The sequence below is a fragment of the Leuciscus leuciscus genome (genome assembly GCF_965113295.1).
Source record: "Leuciscus leuciscus genome assembly, chromosome: 2".
Classification (NCBI taxonomy): domain Eukaryota; kingdom Metazoa; phylum Chordata; class Actinopteri; order Cypriniformes; family Leuciscidae; genus Leuciscus; species Leuciscus leuciscus.
The window spans coordinates 11,003,825-11,023,858 of NC_138726.1; the positions used below are offsets into that span (position 1 = coordinate 11,003,825).

The 20,034-nt window shown below is 38.3% G+C and overlaps 1 protein-coding gene across 5 annotated transcripts in view; it reads left to right on the top strand.

Moving 5' to 3' along the window:
* kcnip4a (potassium voltage-gated channel interacting protein 4a) overlaps positions 1-20,034 on the top strand; it is a 218,301-nt gene that overhangs the window by 110,997 nt on the left and 87,270 nt on the right. The window contains exon 1 of one of the 5 annotated variants that reach the window (XM_082161744.1): positions 3,363-4,094. The exons of the other annotated variants lie outside the window; for them this stretch is intronic. Coding sequence (XP_082017870.1) covers positions 4,037-4,094 — 58 coding nt within the window. The 5' untranslated portion in view covers positions 3,363-4,036. Of the gene's footprint in view, positions 1-3,362; positions 4,095-20,034 lie in introns of those variants that run through there. 5 annotated transcript variants of the gene reach the window in all.

The window sequence follows — 20,034 nt, forward strand, 5'->3', positions numbered from 1 at the left end:
CTAACTTTTCATTATGTTATTATTGTCTTGAGTGAAGCGGCTTGTGAGAACAATGCTGGACCTTTAGGATTGTTATGGCCATCACCAGTCCTGTCTGTTTCATGGATCACCTGCCCCTGGTTTTTGTTTTTCTTGTTCACACACACAAGCACACATTTTTGTTGTCTGTCATTGTTTAATAAAAAAATATTTTATTTGAAAACCTTCATTTGTATCAGCCATGCTTAAATTCGTTTTTAATCTGTTATAGTTTTGATAATGTGTATGGCCTTAATCTTAAAATAATATTCTTAGTCTTAACATGATCATGTTTCACGTTGTGGTCCTGGGGGTGGCCACTTTCATCAGAAGAAGTGAGCTAGCTTCTAAGCGAATTCTGAACGGACCGCCACGGCAGACCTCTTGCGTGATCATGAAGGTAGGCTAATGGCTGAATCAAAATTTATAAGCAAAATCACGGGAATCAATAGCCTAATACAGCCCAGTTGTGCTAAAATAAATATCATGAGACGTCCATCATCAGATGAATGATATGGAAAAGTTAAGTTAGAGCCGCTAAAGCCAGTGCTACTACCCATGCGAACATGAACACTAAGCTTTTCCCTCCAAAAATATAGCTTTAAACTTATCTCCAAATGCAAAACTGACATTAACAAAATGCAATAACAGCTGAAAAAGTACTTGGGTGTGTGTTTTATTTTATATTTACCGTTCAATAATGCAATCGCTGCTGTCTGTCCCATAGAAGAACATGACAGCCAGCGTACGTTTTGGAACTATTGGGGCTTACATGAACCACGTGACAGCCATAGCGGCGACATCAAAGAGTGTCGCAACTCTCTCTCTCTATGGCTCTGGGTGAGTGTATTTGGTAAATGTGTTTCCATCGATGAGTGCATTTTAGATTTCCATACAGCTTATTTTAATGCGATATCCCAAAATTCACAAAAAAAAGTAGGTGGATGGAAACATGACTAGTGATTGCTTTATCATTTGGGACTACAGAAAGCTGGTTATTTTAAATGCTTTCAACCTATGGAATGAAGGTTATTAAATATTTGCTCTTCCAAGACATTTTTCAAGCCCTCTTCCCTTCACCTCTGTACCAAAGGAAGTCGTTCCTGTGTTACTGTACTCAGTCTTATTGAAATCTGTCATAAATCTCAATACATTTTATACAAATGGGCACTGAAAGAAGATCAAAGCGTGCAGAGTGAGAAAGGTGCCTTCGTTCTGTTTTGCAGTGGAGATCACACTGAGCTTACCAAAGTGGCCATTGAAACGCTCAGAAAATTGGCCTTTGATGACGGTTCTGTACAGGGTCGCTGGGTTCATGGATGAACGGATGTGTGGGTGGAAGAGAAGGATGGTTTGAGCTGTGTATATGCGTGGGACTTACTGTGTTTAGAGGTTAGCTGAACTCTCGAGGTGCTTCAGGGGAAGCTCATTGTGCTTGGTTGTGTTGACAAAAGCTTGTGATGGAGCTTTATATTAAGTTTTGTGGCACTTGTATCACTTTTGATAGGCACTGAGATACCTTAGAAACTCAAATATGATAAATATAAATAAATAAGTCAGTGAGTGGTGATAAGCCAGTGAACCCATAAAATGGGTCCCGGGTCTGCTCTGATAGGGTTACAGGGAAAATGCTGAATAAAAATAAGAAAAACTCATTGAATATGGGCAAATAAATTAAACAAATAATTAAAAAGGAGGAGAAAATGCTCCCAATGTTTATTTTTGTAGTTTTTGCTGTTGTTGACGTCAAAGGCAACAAGCATTGTGATATTTGGAGCCAAATTAGGCAGATGCCAACACGAACAGCTTGTGTTGTGACATGAACAAACTAAGAGAAGATACAATCTGGTTACATTAAAAACAGATTCACTTACAAAAAAAGGGTTGCACCAACAATGCTAATCTTAATAATCTTGCATGCTTGCTTATTCACTTTATATTTTAACTTTTCTTTTTTTTTTTTATTAAATTTTTTACTAATTTAGATTAGTAATAATTAATCTTAATGAATTACGGAGCCCCTAAAGGGACACGGTGATGGGAAAAATATGAGATGGGAGTAAAAAAAATCAATGCTTTTGCGTTCCCCAGCAAAAACTTTTGCATTCCCCCGTGAAACTTTGCGTTCGCTCACAAAGAACTCTAAATGTTTGCTCGCAAACACAAAGTTTCTTGGGGGAACGCAAAGGTTTTGTGAGAGAACGTAAAGTGTCTCGGGGGAAAACAAAAGTTTTTACGAGGGAGCGTAAAATTTCTCAGGGGAATGCAAACATTTTGTAAGAGAATGCAAAAGCTTTGAAATATTCTTTCATCTAATTCTTTTCCCACCACCATGTCCCTTTAAGGACTTTGTAATTAATAATAACTTATTATTAGTTAAGATTTTTTTTATGTTTTTGAAAGAAGACTTCTCACCAAGGCTATTTGATCAAAATACAGTAAAAACAGTAATATTGTGAAATATTACTACAATTTCAAAGAACAGTTTTCTATTTATATAATATATTTTAGAATGTAATATATTTCTTTCAAAAATCATTGATTTGAATGAAAATGATCAAATGATCAAAATGATCAAAACTAGGTTAAAAACAAATTTACTTGACGTACCAACCACAATAATCTTGATAATATATATATATATATATATATATATATATATATAAAATTTTATTTTGATTTATTTTTTTGGGATGATAAAATTTTTTTATACTGTTTTTGGTCACTACTTGATGTCCAATATAAAATCGCAGTCCTAAAACTTCGTCTCAAAGCACAACCAGTTGAGAACCACTAAAAGACACCAGCAGATTTGAAATGTCAAAGTACTTTAGGCTATAGAAAAAGAACTGAATAACATTTAAGTGGTTCAAATGTACGTAGCAGATTTCCTTAGAAATTAGCTGTCATCTGTCAAATGCAAGAATGAGTAGGAAACGGCTTGAACTGTGTCTCAAAGCAAAGGCTCTTTACGTTTGCAATTTGCACACCCACACATCATCATTTCAGCCTACTTTGTGCCGGCTAGTCTCTCATCTTAAAGCTACTGATTAGCAAGACATTCTCATGTGAAACATAGTGTTCTAGATGAATTTTCTTGATGCTCAAGAGCCTTTCTTTCTGTTCTCCAGCCCCCGGTTAGAGTTTCCATGGAAGTCAGTGTTTACTTCACGCAGCGTTACTTTCTGAGAAAACCCCGTGTGACACTGCCTCTTCCCGGATTCATGATTAAGCGCGCTCTCGGATGCTCACTACTCTTAAATTACACCTCTTGTGATTGCAAGAAAGCAATTACCACGCCAATACGTCTTTGTTGATTAAGATCAAATTGTTGTTTACACCGCAATATCCCAAAAAACACGATTAATGTGTTTTTTGGAGAAGTCACCCCACTTTAGCAGCAGCCCACCAATTTTCTAGTCGCTGTGCTTTTTTGCATTTCTCACAGGAGAAATATGAGTTCTTCCGAAGGGTGTGTACCGTTGAAAAGACTTATTACTATGCATTAGTCTCTGTCGTTTTAATGAGCGCTGGCTTCGCTTGCTCCAGCACCAGCGAGCGAACAGAACTCAGAATTGACAACAACACTCAGTCGTTCTCGGGCAGCAACAGCTAGTGCTCAGTTCACACTGTGCCCTTTTCCCCTCCTCCTCCTCCTTGTTCTGCTCCCCTCCCGCTCTTCCTCGTTTCCTGCGAAGAAGTGTCTGTTGAAAGAGTGGGGGCACGGCAGCGGAGCAAACGACGAGAACTCGCTGAAAGCACAGAGAGCTTAATTAAACTGCTGTTCAACTGTGCCAAAGTGGAGCAGCTTGGAGGCATTGGTTTGAAAGACTCAAAATCTCCACCGGTTCATCTGAAACTGGTGAGGCTGCTGGAGACATCTTTGAGAAGCTCTACGTCCACGACTGAATTATAAAGCAGGACTCAAGCTGCACTTGAGGAGAGCCACAGTTGTTCCAGGAGAACTCTGAAGAGAAACATCCACGACTGGATTTCTGAAGCGCTGAGAGGGGGCAACATGGGCGCTTTGATGGTGGTGTTTTCACTTCAAACCAAACAAAGGAGAAAAAGGACAGGTAGGCGGTAAAGAGCACTTTTATTATGTGACAATAAGTCACAAATGCTGAATAGTTTTGCAACAGATACTTGTTAAATTAGACAGAGAGATGCTGTAAAGTGGGGTTCAAATGTCTAAGGATTTAAATTAGTTTAAACCTGGAAACGAGAAAGTTTCAAGATTTTGAACAATGCGATTAATCAGACTTTCATTGAAGCTCAAGATGCTCTTTGGATCATCTTAAAGGGTTAGTTCACGCAAAAATTTAATTCTGTTATTAAGTACTCTCTCATGTCGTTACAAACCTGTAAGTCCTGAAGCGTCAAATTGGTAGTTGCGTAGCTGTCAATGGAGGGACAGAAAGCTCTCAGATTTCCTCAAAAAGATCTTCATTTGTGTTCCGAAGATGAACGAGTCTTGCGGAGTTTGGAACGACACGAGGGTGAGTAATTAATGACATAATTTTCATTTTTGAACTATCACTTTAAATCAAGCTGGAGAACATGATCATCAGGTTTTACACGCTTGTGCATCTTGAGTGCTGCTGCCATTCAATTATTACCAAATAATAAGACATTGTCGGGTCAGTTTTTCAATGAAATGTAACAATTAACAACACTTTGTTATAAGGTCCCATTAGTTAATGTAAGATAAAGCATTAATTAACTAACATTGAGCAATACATTTGTTACAGTATTCATGAATTTGTTAACGTTAGTTAATAGGTAGTTTATTAACAAAAATTAACAGATACAACTTTTGATTTTAACTATGTATTAGAAAAAGGTGAGATTGATCGATGCTTTAGAAGTATTTTTCATTGTTAGTTCATGTTCACTAACAACAAATGTTAACAAGGGCAGCCTTACTGTAAAGTGTTACCTATTATTCTGATAGTATTATTTTTAAACAAATGTATAACATTTTCAAAAGAATTTTCACTAGTCCTCTTAGAGCTTTTAACCCTCACTGTGAATGGTATTTTCTAATTTCTTTTAGAAATATATATAAGATAGCTTACGTATTCTTCCTCTGGTGGTGTTTTTGTCTTTCTCCTGGAGAAAAGAGTACACTGCCACACAGTGATGATTCATGGTTTTATGCTTCTTTGTTGTGTGGCCAAAGGACTCCAAATGGAGGGTTTCTCAGAAATGGTGTACAAGGGGCTTTTACGAAGAAGAACAGAGGATTCCTTACAGGGAACAGATAATAAACAAAAAGAGGAAATATTACTGAATTACTGAAGGCTTATCTTTATTTCTGCAGTTTACTCTGAACAAAATTTGGTGTATGATTTATAAATTTCACTTGGCTAGTAAATTTCACAAATAATTACAAAGAGACGACATTACACATTGGATTAAACATGAAATTTTGAAGTAGAATGACTGAAATGTTCTCTATGTTTACTTACAAAATATGTTTTTTACAGTGTATTCTTTCATTTTTCAAGCACCTTCAAAATTCAAAGGCATGAGGACAAACGCTCTCTTGTATTAACTTAATGAATGGACCATTAGTGATGTGGTGCTTGATTTTATAGGAACTCTTTATGGAATATCTACCAGGCCATCAGGCTGTGAAATTAAATCTCATTCACCTTCCACATAATCCACATAAATCTGACATCACACACTCCTTCATGCACTGTGGTCTCATTTCAGTGGAGTTTAGGATTGTGCTTTTACCCCCAAAAAGCTCTTTCATTGTTTTTCACCAGAACCAGCGAATCTGAGGCACTGTCATAATTTGTCCTGTTTACTATTTCTTATCTCTCTGTTAAATCTGGTTCATGCCTGTAATGATTAAGGTTAGTCATTCGTACATTTACATAATGCAAAGTAGTAAAAAGGGTGAAAATAGCTGCTAGTTTCTAAAATGTACACCGTCCTGATTACCTTATTTACTGCATCCCAGCTAATCGTGCAGATATTTCGTTTTGTTTGATATCTCTTACATGAAACTGCATGTGTGCCATAGAACGGTCCTGATTAATGTGTACCGGAACCATAGTTTCAGTGCAACTGTATCATAACATTTCATCATCGTAGAGAGAGAACACATAAGTACATGACAGTTTTATGTTGTTGCGTGTGGTACATGAGACCAACTGTACCCATTGTTTTTGCACAGTGGGTGTAGTAATAGTTTTGGCAAGAATCATAAATTTTTTTTATTTTTTTATTCATTTAAATGTACATATTTGTATATGTGTAAATAAGTGTACCATTAACTCAGGTATCACTCTTAGAAGAATATGTTCTATATAGAACCTTAAAGGGTTCTGTCTGGCACTTCATATATTGAACTTTTAGGGATTTCAATCATGGGATCATTTAATGGATTTCACAAGTTCACTCTTAGATATAAATAAATAGAATAAAGGTTATGCGTATTTGGCGTGCTGTCCGAGGGGAGGGCTCCGAGCTCAGAATTTGACCCGAACCCAGAGAACTCCCCCATCCCAGGCTGGGATAGGAATAGTTAGAAGTGAAGAGATGGGGTGGAGGGATGCTGTAAAACTGTCATGTTGGTAGCTATTTTATATGTAGTCTCTTTAGACAGAAAATGTCATTATAATTATTCTCTCTAGGCCAATTCAATTAAGCTTATGAGAAATTTGAATCAAGGTAACAGGCTATATTGACATTGCACTCTTTAGAAGTAGCACTTGTGCAATTCTACATATCCCTTTTCCTTAGTTCAGTGGTTCTCCAATTTTTTAGAGTGCCGTATTTATCATATTTGAGTTTCTAAGGTATCTCAGTGCCTATCAAAAGTGATAAAAGTGCCACAAAACTTCATATAAAGCTCCATCACAAGCTTTTGTCAACACAACCAAGCACAATGAGCTTCCCCTGAAGCACCTCGAGAGTTCAGCTAACCTCTAAACACAGTAAGTCCCACGCATATACACAGTCACACCTTTTCCATTAAGGGACAATATTTGCCCCCTTTAACCGATTTTTCCATTTCATTTTTTACCTTTATAAATACCTTTAAAAAAGAAATAATGCTTTAAATAAAACAATGTTCAACAAATATGCAATGATGTTAAAAAAACGTTTAATATTAAAGGGGTGGTTGAGTGTGATTTCACTTTTCTAACTTTAGTTAGTGTGTAATGTTGCTGTTTGAGCATAAACAACATCTGCAAAGTTACAACGCTCAAAGTTCAAAGCAAAGGGAGATATTTGCTTTTAAAGAAAATGACTACAGGGTTGGGACTACACGACATTCCTCTCGGGTTAGTGACATCACTAACCCTAGAATTTACATAAACCCCGCCCCCGGGAACACGCAGTCCATGTTGAGAAGAGGAAAAGTTGTAGTATAAGAGTACATTTGTGAGTCAGCTCAAACTTTAGCATCCATCTTTTCACATGCAATAGAAAGTCACTCTGTGTACATCTCACAACAGTTCCTATATGAGCAATTTATAGATTTATCATGACAGAATATCCTAATTGAAGATAGTTAACTCCACATCAGCAACATAAATTCATCAACTAACCATTCAGAGACGTCCTGTTGCATTCTACATGTTGTCACTTCTTCTTGAGTCTCTCCATCCTTATCTGACTCCGTTTAACATTAAAGGCAGAACAGTTTCTGTCATTTTAGTGTGTCTGCGTGAGGTAATAGCAGCTGCTAACAGACACAAGCTCTTGAAACCCCGCCCTCTGCAGCAGCTCATTTGCATTTAAAGGGCCAGGCACAAAACGGTGCGTTTTTGCAAACCCTCAAAAAGTGACAACTTTAACTTGCTATATAAAAATATCTGTGGGGTATTTTGCGCTAAAACTTCACACACACACTCTGGGGACATCATAGATATATTTTACATCTTGTGAAAAGGGCATTATACCACCCCTTTAATACAAATATTATATTAAAATTGCCAGTAGGTGGCGGTAACTCACTGTCTTTATGAGTGAGTCATCGAGTCATTCATTCATTCAGTAACGAAGGAAGTGACTGTTTTAAGAACGGATCATTGAATCTCACGATTCGTTCAAAGCCACAGATTCGTTCGCGAATCACCGCTGTGTGCTGCAGTTCTGCCGTGGCTTTCGTTGCAAAATAGAGCAATAAGCCTACTGACAATACTGTTTTAAATGTAGTACATCACTTAATGTTACCCTTTTGTTTTTTTTAACTGTTGTATAAAATTAATGTCCCATTTGAAATCGTGCTTTGAGTGCAGTCCAATTGGATGAGGCAAAGACAGAAATCATTCTTGCTGTTCAAATTGAGACCTATTCAGAGGAAATGCAGAGCCTCAAAAAGGGAAAACCTATTAAAAAAAGAAGTCCCCTTGTCAAACTTTGTCCATTTATTGATGCTCAAGGTATACATCGAGTTGGAGGAAGATAAAGCACAACTTACATCAAATGAGGCTCATCCAATTATAATTCCAGGTAGACACCACATTACTCCTCTACTCATTAGACACTACCACGAAAGAGTTTGCCACCAAGGCGGCCATTTCACTGAAGGAGCTGTTAGGGCAGCTGGATTCTGGATTGTCACCGGTGAGAAACGAATCAGCTGTCTAATACACAATTGTGTAACATGTCGTAAGTTACAGGGTAGGTCTCAAGAGCAGAAAATGGCAGACCTACCAGTTGATCGCTTGAGCACCGATCCTCCATTCACTTATGTAGGTTTAGATGTGTTCGGTCAATGGTCTGTCACTGCAAGAAGAACACGTGGAGGACAAAGTAATAGCAAGTGCTGGGCAGTCATCTTCATGTGTATGAGCACACAAGCTATTCACATTGAAATCATTGAATCATCTAGTTTTATCAATGCCCTTTGACGATTCGTTGCAATCAGAGGACCTGTAAAACAACTGAGGTCTGATTGTGGGACAAACTTCATAGGGGCCAGCAAATAACTACAGGCTGGTTCTATGCATGCCAACAAACCTGTAGAAAGCTACCTCTCAGAGCAAGGTTGTACTTGGTTGTTCAATCCGCCACATTCCTCGCACATGGGAGGTAGTTGGGAGAGAATGATTGGAGTGTCTCGTCGTATTCTTGATGCCATGCTTCTCAAACTCGGATCTGCTAGACTTATACATGAAGTTTTAACAACTTTTATGGCCAAAGTTACTGCCATAGTAAACTCAAGACCATTAACTTCTGTATCCTCAGATCCAGAACATCCTCTTATTCTTATTCCTGCTTTGCTCCTTACGCAAAAATTGGAGCACGTTCTGTAGAATGTTCTGTAGCACATTCTCAGATTCTGGAAAAGATGGAGAAGTGAGCATATCTGTGTTCTCCAGAAAAGACAAAAGTTGACAGATGAGAAAACAAATGTGCAAGAAGAAGATATTGTCTTGCTAAGGGATGTTCAAGCCAAAAGACACGGTTGGCCTTTTGGCTTAATCACTAAAACTTTTCCAAGTGATGACGGGAAAGTAAGGAAGGCCGAAGTGAAAATTGTCAGAGAAGGTGTCTCTAAGCTGTTTTTGCGACCAATCTCTGAAATTATTATGAATAATAATAATAATAATAATTCATTACATTTATATAGCGCTTTTCTCGGCACTCAAAGCGCTTTACATAGAAGGGGGGAATCTCCTCAACCACCACCAATATGCAGCATCCACTTGGATGATGCGACGGCAGCCATATTGCGCCAGAGCGCCCACCACACACCAGCTTACTGGTGGAGAGGAGACAGTGATGAAGCCAATATGGGGATGATTAGGAGGAAGTGATAGGCAGAGGCCACTGGGCAAATTTGGTCAGGATGCCGGGGTTACACCCCTACTCTTTTGAAAGACATCCTGGGATTTTTAATGACCACAGAGTCAGGACCTCGGTTTTACATCTCATCCGAAGGACGGTGCTCTTTGACAGTATAGTGTCCCCATCACTATACTGGGGCGTTAGGACCAGGGTTGGGGAGTAACGGAATACATGTAACGGCGTTATGTAATCAGGATACAAAAATCCAGTAACTGTAATCCGTTACAGTTACGTCAAAAAACGTAGGAATCAGATTATAGTTACATTTTGAAAAAAGGGGGAATACTTTCAGGATTACAATGGTTTCATTTAAAACTAAATAAATCAGTATTTTGGCATAATAACACTATATTAAGCGCTGCTTGATTATACAGTAGTTCCTGGTTCTGTTGCCAGTAATGACTCACGTGTGCCACGCGCTGGTGCGTGTGCAAATAACAGCTTTACAATCTCCTCAGACGCAGATTGAATCACTGCTGCTAGTAGAAACGATGCTGCCTGCGGGTAAAATCGCTTTTAATTCATGGAAATTCCGCTACTATTTTGTAGAAATTAGGAGAGTAGCTTTTTTAGTACCCAAAATGTCCTTTCTTAATCTTTTCTCGCGAAACATGTTCGCTGTCTAGGTAACAGGGGAACTCCCACTGCCAATGCACCAAGTTCAGTCAGGCAAATTAAGAAAGATCACGGCTTTAGTCAACATGTAGGCCTATTTTAAAATAAACCAATATGTAGGTTGTGTACACATTTTTTATGTTGTGTTTTTATTTTTTTGTTAAAAATTTGTTAAAAATAAAACAAAATAATCTGTAATACCATACATTAGCCACTAGATGTCTGTATAGCCCTTACATATATTCAGGCCTGTGTGTAGGCTATATTTTGCAAATATTGTACACTGGACCAAATTCTTAATAAATAAAAGTTTTTTTTTATTTATTTTTTATAATATTTCTTCTTGCTTGACTTTATTTATATACGTGACCTTGAAGTAATCCAAAAGTAATCAGTTACATTACTTTCATATTATAGTACTTGGATTACGTTACTGAATACTTTTTTTATGAAGTAATTTGTAACTGTAACGGAGTACATTTTTAAAGTAACCCTCCCAAGCCTGGTTAGGACCCACACAGACCACAGGGTGAGCACCCCCTGCTGGCCTCACTAACACCTCTTCCAGCAGCAACCTGGTTTTCTCAGGAGGTCTCCCATCCAGGTACTAACCAGGCTCAGCCCTGCTTAGCTTCAGTGGGCAACCGCTCTTGGGCTACAGGAATCTGCCAATCTGTTTGGAAGGGCATAATTGAAAAGCGTTTTCTTTCTCGCGGGGGGGCGCTTGTCTGAAGTTTAAAATCATTGGTTACCCGTAAGCCAATCACATAACGTTTGGTTATGGTGTGTGTTATGCGCTGGCTCAGCCGCATCGAACTTCCACTGTAAACACACATATGATGCGAAAACAAAACCATCGAGCGAAATACCGGAATGAACATGGCTGTGAACGACTTCTGCAGATTATGTGAAGTAAATCTACGCATCCACGGTACAATCAGCGTCTACGTCACGGCTCTCAGCCCGCCCTCTGTTCGTAGATTGGCCGGCTGTTTTAAGGCCGGAGGAAAACTGGGAGATAGGCCGCTATCTCAGACTGAGTACTGAAGCGAACTGAAATTGAGCGGAAGTACGAAGTCTGACGTAGTCAGGCTACAGAATGAGGGCTGAAAATAAGAGTTTTTCTGCATATAAAAATGTATTAACATTATAAGTGAACCTCAAGGAACATATTAAAATAATAGAAAAATCCATGTCATGACCCAATAGCGTTTGACCCCAGAAGCGTTATGAAAATCAGAACAACAGATCACAGCACCACTACTGCTGACCATTGAAATGATTTTGCTGTTACGCTTTTGCAGGTCCAAATGTTTTATTTGGATGTCCAGGTAAAATTCTGAAACGCTGTTCTGATATTCCTACAGTGAAAACCTGCATGTCATTTAGGTTGGTTGACTTAGGTTGGTGACTTTAGGCTTAAGTTTTCCAGTCTATCCCATTATAGACATACAGATGTAAACATGTGACAACATCTACTGGAATTTATCATAATAGTTGAGATGAAAAAATATCCGTAATTGAATGTACTTGAAATATAATATAGTTACAGCATTAAACTGACGATTGTTTCCAAAGTACACCACTGCTTAGATAAGCAAGTTCTCTCCAGCTTTGGGATATGAAGGTCGAAGTGTAGTGGGTAACTTCGCAGCAGCTATATCTATGGAGATAGTTATATTTAGTGTCTCATTCCCAACCTATATTTTATGGATGGTTTGTGGAACAGGTTGGGAATAAAATGAATGGGCAGCCGTGGTCCTTCTAGTGGGCAATATATCATAAAGAAGACAGTTTTGTGCATTGTAAGCAGAAATTAGAGGAACCCAGATTCCCACACTGGGAGCTGAGCAGTCTGTTTGGACTAAGTTTATTTTAACTGTGTCTAGCTTGTTATTGTGGAGGAATTTGAATGTTAGGAGTATGTTGTATGATTTATTACACGAACAAAAAAATACTAAAAGGTACCATGCTTTTAGTATTATACATTGCAAAGGAGGTGCATCTAAGGCGACATATATACCACAAAGAGGTTCATTTACAAATGTTCGACATGAAAAAATGATGCCCTTGAGGAAAAGAAGTGCTCTTAATTGTAATGAATGTGCCCTTGTGGTGTACTTAAAAAATTAGAAGTATATTTAAAAAAAAACTGTACTTGCAGATAATATAATAAAATAAGACAATGAAATAAAAGTTTGCTTAAGTACACTTCACTTTCATGATACTTTAATTTTGATCACTCTGGTCCAGCTCCACTCCAGGATTTCCATGTCCCTCTCATCACTCTCTCCACACTCACTGGTGAGAGAAATTCTAAGGTGTGAAGTTTTTTCAGTTTTTCTCTGGTTGGCATGGCCCTAATAGACCCTTCTATAGATGCCGCAAAAAAAATATAAAAATTTTTGTAATCAATATTTAAATGACAAAATATCTCTTATTTTAGTAGATGTTTCACCAGTAATGACGTAATTTTCCAGCAACTCCAGAGAGTGTAGTCAATAGATATGTATACATAGATGCCACATTTGACCGCTCCAGAGTTGTTACTCACAGTAATCAATGATGGCACTACATTGCACAGCTTCTGGTTGTAAAACCAGCTATTTAAATTCCAGAAGAAATGGGATAACCTTTCTCAGGTGAGAATGTGTTAGTGTGCGTTTTTATATGTATTAACTCAATTTACAGGTTTTAATGCGTCTATGGTACCGTTTTTGCGTTTACTATGGTAACTTTTTTATGTTGTGTTAGCTGATGCCTGTGTCTTGTTATATTGTGTTAGTTTAGCAAAATAATCTGCTAAAGTAGACATACAGATATATATATATATATTCATACATGTGTCTAACTACAGTTGTACACACTAAGTCAGCTTGCTCAAATGATGCCGACTTACATATTGCGGCCCATAGAAACAACTGGTATTGAGGCATCTGTATAGGCCCTATATATATATTATTATACATTGTGTGTGTGTGTATATATATATATATATATATATATATATACACTCACCTAAAAGATTATTAGGAACACCATACTAATACTGTGTTTGACCCCCTTTCGCCTTCAGAACTGCCTTAATTTTACGTGGCATTGATTCAACAAGGTGCTGAAAGCATTCTTTAGAAATGTTGGCCCATATTGATAGGATAGCATCTTGCAGTTGGAGATTTGTGGGATGCATATCCAGGGCACGAAGCTCCCGTTCCACCACATCCCAAAGATGCTCTATTGGGTTGAGATCTGGTGACTGTGTGGGCCATTTTAGTACAGTGAACTCATTGTCATGTTCAAGAAACCAATTTGAAATGATTCGAGCTTTGTGACATGGTGCATTATCCTGCTGGAAGTAGCCATCAGAGGATGGGTACATGGTGGTCATAAAGGGATGGACATGGTCAGAAACAATGCTCAGGTAGGCCGTGGCATTTAAACAATGCCCAATTGGCACTAAGGGGCCTAAAGTGTGCCAAGAAAACATCCCCCACACCATTACACCACCACCACCAGCCTGCACAGTGGTAACAAGGCATGATGGATCCATGTTCTCATTCTGTTTACGCCAAATTCTGACTCTCAGAATGTCTCAACAGAAATCGAGACTCATCAGACCAGGCAACATTTTTCCAGTCTTCAACTGTCCAATTTTGGTGAGCTCGTGCAAATTGTAGCCTCTTTTTCCTATTTGTAGTGGAGATGAGTGGTACCCGGTGGGGTCTTCTGCTGTTGTAGCCCATCCATCTCAAGGTTGTGCATGTTGTGGCTTCACAAATGCTTTGCTGCATACCTCGGTTGTAACGAGTGGTTATTTCAGTCAAAGTTGCTCTTCTATCAGCTTGAATCAGTCGGCCCATTCTCCTCTGACCTCTAGCATCAACAAGGCATTTTCGCCCACAGGACTGCCGCATACTGGATGTTTTTCCCTTTTCACACCATTCTTTGTAAACCCTAGAAATGGTTGTGCGTGAAAATCCCAGTAACTGAGCAGATTGTGAAATACTCAGACCGGCCCATCTGGCACCAACAACCATGCTACGCTCAAAATTGCTTAAATCACCTTTCTTTCCCATTCTGACATTCAGTTTGGAGTTCAGGAGATTGTCTTGACCAGGACCACACCCCTAAATGCATTGAAGCAACTGCCATGTGATTGGTTGATTAGATAATTGCATTAATGAGAAATTGAACAGGTGTTCCTAATAATCCTTTAGGTGAGTGTATGTATATATATATATATATATATATATATATATATACACACACACACACACACAATGTATAATATTATATATATCCCTCTATGGTACGGTGTTGCCTCCAGGCAACATAGTCTATTTTAGCTTTTTTTTATAAAAACAAAATAAAATGTAATTGTTCAATGCTCTCTAAGGGGAGGGGAACTCAAATACTAACCAAAGAAAATGCAAAAGAGTGGTCACATGACCCACAGGGGTACATTTAGTTCCCTCTTTCAACACATGTGCACATGTCACATGGCTCCATATTTTCTCCACTGAAAAGGGCATTTTTCACTAATTTCTGTCCAAATAATCAGCCACAAAAAATCAGAGTCACCTTCATTGGTAAGTAAAGAAGTATTTTCAAAAAACTTTACATTATATATCATAAAATTTATCATAGGAAATTACATAAAACTGCTTGTTGCCTCGAGGCAACATTGTACCATAATGGAATCACATAAGGCCATGCCAGGCATACTACGTATGAATACAATTATATTTTATTTGTAAGGAAAAGAGTTTGAATTATCTAAATGTATCTGTATTTTTGCTAACTGAAAACTTGGCATGGTTCGACGGGACATTTGGCCACTATAGTGGGTAATCGGACAAATAGTGGGTTTGTGGGAAAGGGGCGTGGCTTGGGAGTGGTCAGCGGGGGTCGATGGGGTATTTGGCCTCTATAGTGGGTAATCGGACAAATAGTGGGTTTGTGGGACAGGGGCGTGGCTTGGGACTGGTCAGGGGGGTCAACGGGACATGTGCCTACTATAGTGGGCAATCGGACAAATAGTGGGTTAGTGGGACGGGGGCGTGGCTTGAGACAAGTCAGGGAGGGTCAACGGGACATTTGGCCACTACAGTGGGCAATCGGACAAATAGTGGGTTAGTGGGACGGGGGCGTGGCTTGAGACCGGCGGTGGGGTCAACAGGACATTTGTCTACTATAGTGGGCAATCGGACAAATAGAGGGTTAGTGGGACTTGTAGGGGTCTCGTATTTCGGGGGGTTCCCGACGGGCCCCTGGAGGACCCCACACGGGTCATTAGGTCGGCCGGGGAGGTCTTCCAAATGTTTGATCTTGCTGTTGTTGAGGCCTGGCCTTCATATTAGGATAATGTTATAGTGATTGTAAATGTTTTACCTTGACACAGCATGTTTTGATGTTTTTTAATGTTTTGATATGATAACTTGATGATATAATGGTTTGTAGTACTTGCGTTCCACGATGGTACAATGTTGCCTGAGGGCAACAGCTGGATAATAAATGTTACTTTTTATTAAATATGAAATGTGTAATTCAATAAAAACTTGATAAATCTGTTTGTTCAAGTGTTTAGTTAAATAAATTGATGTTTTCAATAAATATATTATTTTTTTTCTTCATGAAAATGTCAAATGTTTAAATTTGTCCATTGTGGTACAATGTTGCCTTGAGGCAACAAACTTATAATTAATTAAAAAATTAAAAAATTATGATAATGTTTATTGATATTGCTATAGTGTCAAATTTTAAGCAGGAAAAACATAACAAATATTTTTTTTCTCACTGATATCATAATGCGTACCATAGAGGGATATATATATATATATATATATATATATGAACTGAACAAACTGTTACATACTGTAGTATTAAAGCCTAGTGGGGCAGCATTAAATTAACTTCCCTTATGCTTCTCTGAAATCTTAAGTGTCTATAAACTTTATTGTTACATAATTATATATAAAAGCATACCAATTATTTGAGAACAGACTTTATGAAAGAGTGGTGTAATATTCTCTCATCTGCCTTTATTATCTTTTCAGCCCTTCATTTTACCATTTTTTTTTTGGTCCCCGTTTGTTTGAAACAAAATGGCAGCGGTCCCCTGTGACATTTTCCATTGCAAATTTTTAATATTTCAGAGTATTATTCAGTTTCAGAAGGGCTTTTGTGTGCGTGCTTCTATGAGAGTGACTCATGAGCATGAAGTCCGTGTGACGAGTGTGTATGCATGTGTCCACTTGTGAGGAGTATTTCAGTCCTCAGTGTCCCGGTGTAAGTGTGTATCCAGAAGGCTTTGATGATTGTGCCTGCTTTGCTTTCAGAGACATTGAACAGACGGCTTCCCAGCCACTCCAGTCCCACTCAAATGCTTGCCATTTATTTAGCAGCCTGCCAGTCCGCCATCACAAGAGCTTCTATTCAACCAGCGCACCTCTAACAAAAGCCTTCTTCACCATCCCAATACATTAGGGGGAATATACTTGTGCTTTTGAAGTGCACTAAGAGGACACAGTCCTACTTCATCCTGATCAAGCGCTGGAAAATTATTTGATTATGAAGTCCACTCCAGACGAGCTTGTGTGTTTGTGTGCCATCATACATTGCAGAAGGATCCGGTCTCAGCTTCATCAGGGGACACGGGCTGTTCTCTCACTGTGTTTGCTAATTGATTTTGTGTTTTCTTGTTGTCTGTGGGGGAGTGAATGTGCTGTGCTTCTCGCTCCTTTAGTCTCTTGGCCCTTCTGGTGTTTACACTTATAAACAGGGCAAACAGAAGGAACACGATTCCAAACTCACCGCTGCGAGAGCAGCTGTCACTAGGAGCAGGCGGTGGTGCTACACATGAATCTCCGTATTCACGCAGACTTACGCAGTCAAACATGTTACCAAGAGTCAAATGAACATGTTGTAAGCCACGATGACCTGTGGAAAATATGTAACCACATCCAGTTTACAACCACACCCAATCCAAAAAGAAAATACTAAAAGGGATTTATCCAATTTACAAATTGTGTGTCACTGCAAACTTGTCACTTAATGCCTGGTTAGGACACAGCGTAAGAGTTTGTCCTCTGTGTTGTTAAAATGAGGCAACACCTGTTCAGTATGACCAGTGATTTCTTAATGGCCTGCACCTGTCAAAACTCAGCACATCCTTAGGCTGGCCACACACTTGAAGATTTTAAGCCTGATTTTGGGCTTGATTTGCAACCCCCAACGGTCGGGTGTGTGGCCCGATTCCAGACTTCTCGCAATCGACTTTTTGTCCAAAAAATCCTCAATTGTGTGGTGTCATTATTACGATTATTTTCCTGCTCCTGATCACGTCAGAGCCCACACAATCATGCCACGAAAGTGGAGTATTGAGAAAGAAGATCACTCATATTCTTTTTTTATTCCCGTAAAACAAAACTGAGTTGTTGACAATGTTGACAAAACAGCTGACAATGTCGATCGTCCTCCATTTGTTTTTCTTCTCAAGTCCCGTTTGATCTCGTGAGTCTCTGTGAGATCTGAAAATGTTACTACAATCGACAGGTGTGTGGTTTTGCGGTCCGGACTAATCTTCTAGTGTGTGCATTAGGAGGATTATAAGTCTCCCACAGTTTTAAAATCGGTTAAGATTTGAAAATTGTCTAGTGTGTCCCAGGCCTTTGTAAAGTGTTATCATAGTACTAAATGAATACCACATTCATGCATCATTGTATTTTCGTAGCATTCCGAGGCACTTCAAAGAATAACATAGTTTTACTATGGCATATTTGACCTTTTTTCATACATGGGTAATGAATTTAACTATTATGATTTTTTTTATCATTCTGGCTCCATGAACAATTCTTTTGAATTTGAGAAAGAAATATAATTTCAATAACACTATTAAAACAACAAAACACTAAAATATTTGTAATAAAAAGTAATATTTTTGTATTTTCTATATATAGTGTTCAATCTAGTTTTAGTCATTTTGTTTTGTGCTTTTGATTATTTTTTTTATTTTTTTTATTTTTTATATAGCTCTTATTTATTTTTATTTCAATTTTAATTTTAGTAATGTAATGACTTCCACATAAATGTATTTCAGTTGGTTGCCATATTTTTTATGTAATTTTTTTTATTTATAGTTTTAGTTTTAGGTTCAAATGTGCAGAAATTGATTTCTGAGAAACACTGTTGATATTTGAGATCATCAAAACAAACACACCCCTACACAATCTTGATAGCTCCGCCCCCAAATTCAAGACCACTCTATGCAACACAGGAACCTCCCCTTACTGCTGATTGGCTACCAGTGTGTTTTGGCGCTCTGTCTGATCCACTTTCAACAGTGTTTCTCAGAAATCTCTTACTGCAACTTTAATTACCAATATCAACACATTTAATTCATTACTTTAAGAACAATATTCTGTAACACAGCATCAGTTATATGTATTATGACATTGTAAAATTCATGACTTGCAGCTCAGTTTATCAACTGATAAACGTCTTTCCTAAGGGATCAAACCTCACTGGTCGCACTGTATGTTTTTGATTTAAAAAATAAACCTGATCATTCACTCAGGAATTGGACTTCACTGGTCATTCTTTGTTTTTGATTCCATACTAAATAAATAAATAAATAAAAAATGTGGTATCAGACGTTGAGCTATATGTTTTTGATTCACTAAAAGAACCGGCTTATAGTCATTCATTCGCTTTAGAATCAGACTTCAGTGGTGGCACTTTATTGATGATTTCAGATTCAGGCGTAATGAACACTTTCAGATTGTTGTTATTTTATGTTCCATCCACATCGGTGGAAAACCGCACATGTGTGCGCCATTAACGGAAACCAAATATCATGAAAATCATTCTATTCTGCTATTTTATTTAAATGGTTCTCGGTTTCCTTGTCATGTTCCCTTTACCTTTTGACTGTATTTTTTTCTTGCTTGCATAACTCTGAAGGTATTGACTTAATTTATCTTAACCGTACCCCATGTATATATGTTAATGAAGTGGATTAAGAATGTTGTGGTCTAGAGAAGTGATTAAATTAGCATTTAAATTGGGTTGTGCTTAAAGACAAAAGCCCTTTGAGTGCTTTGGTTGAAAGCCTGTGCTAATTCAATCTTTTCTTTCCCATGTGACTTTCAAATGTATTTCGTTTTAGAATGAAACATGGCTATTCATAGAGTTCAGATAGAGGCCTTTTAATGATATGTTTGGCTCTGGATTAACGACTGTAATCTCGCTAAAGTGTCCGATCATGTACATATAGAGGGACTTGGGGGGCTTTTCACACCGTTTGCTGCGGTCCGAGTCCAAGCGCGATTGTTCCGGTGGACTGGTTTCACTGTGTCTTTTATTAATTTGGTGCTATTATACTCAGCAGAGTGAGCGACACTTGGTTTTACTGTGTGTGCATCACGTGAAGGTGGATTTCTGCTGCTTGCAAACGGACGCTTTTGATTGCGAGCCATTTGCTGCGTCCCAATACAGACGCTGCATACTTTTAAGGGTGCATTCGAAGGCTTATTGCGTCACCGTGGTCCCAAATTGAAGGCTCCTTATGCGGCGTCCAAATGC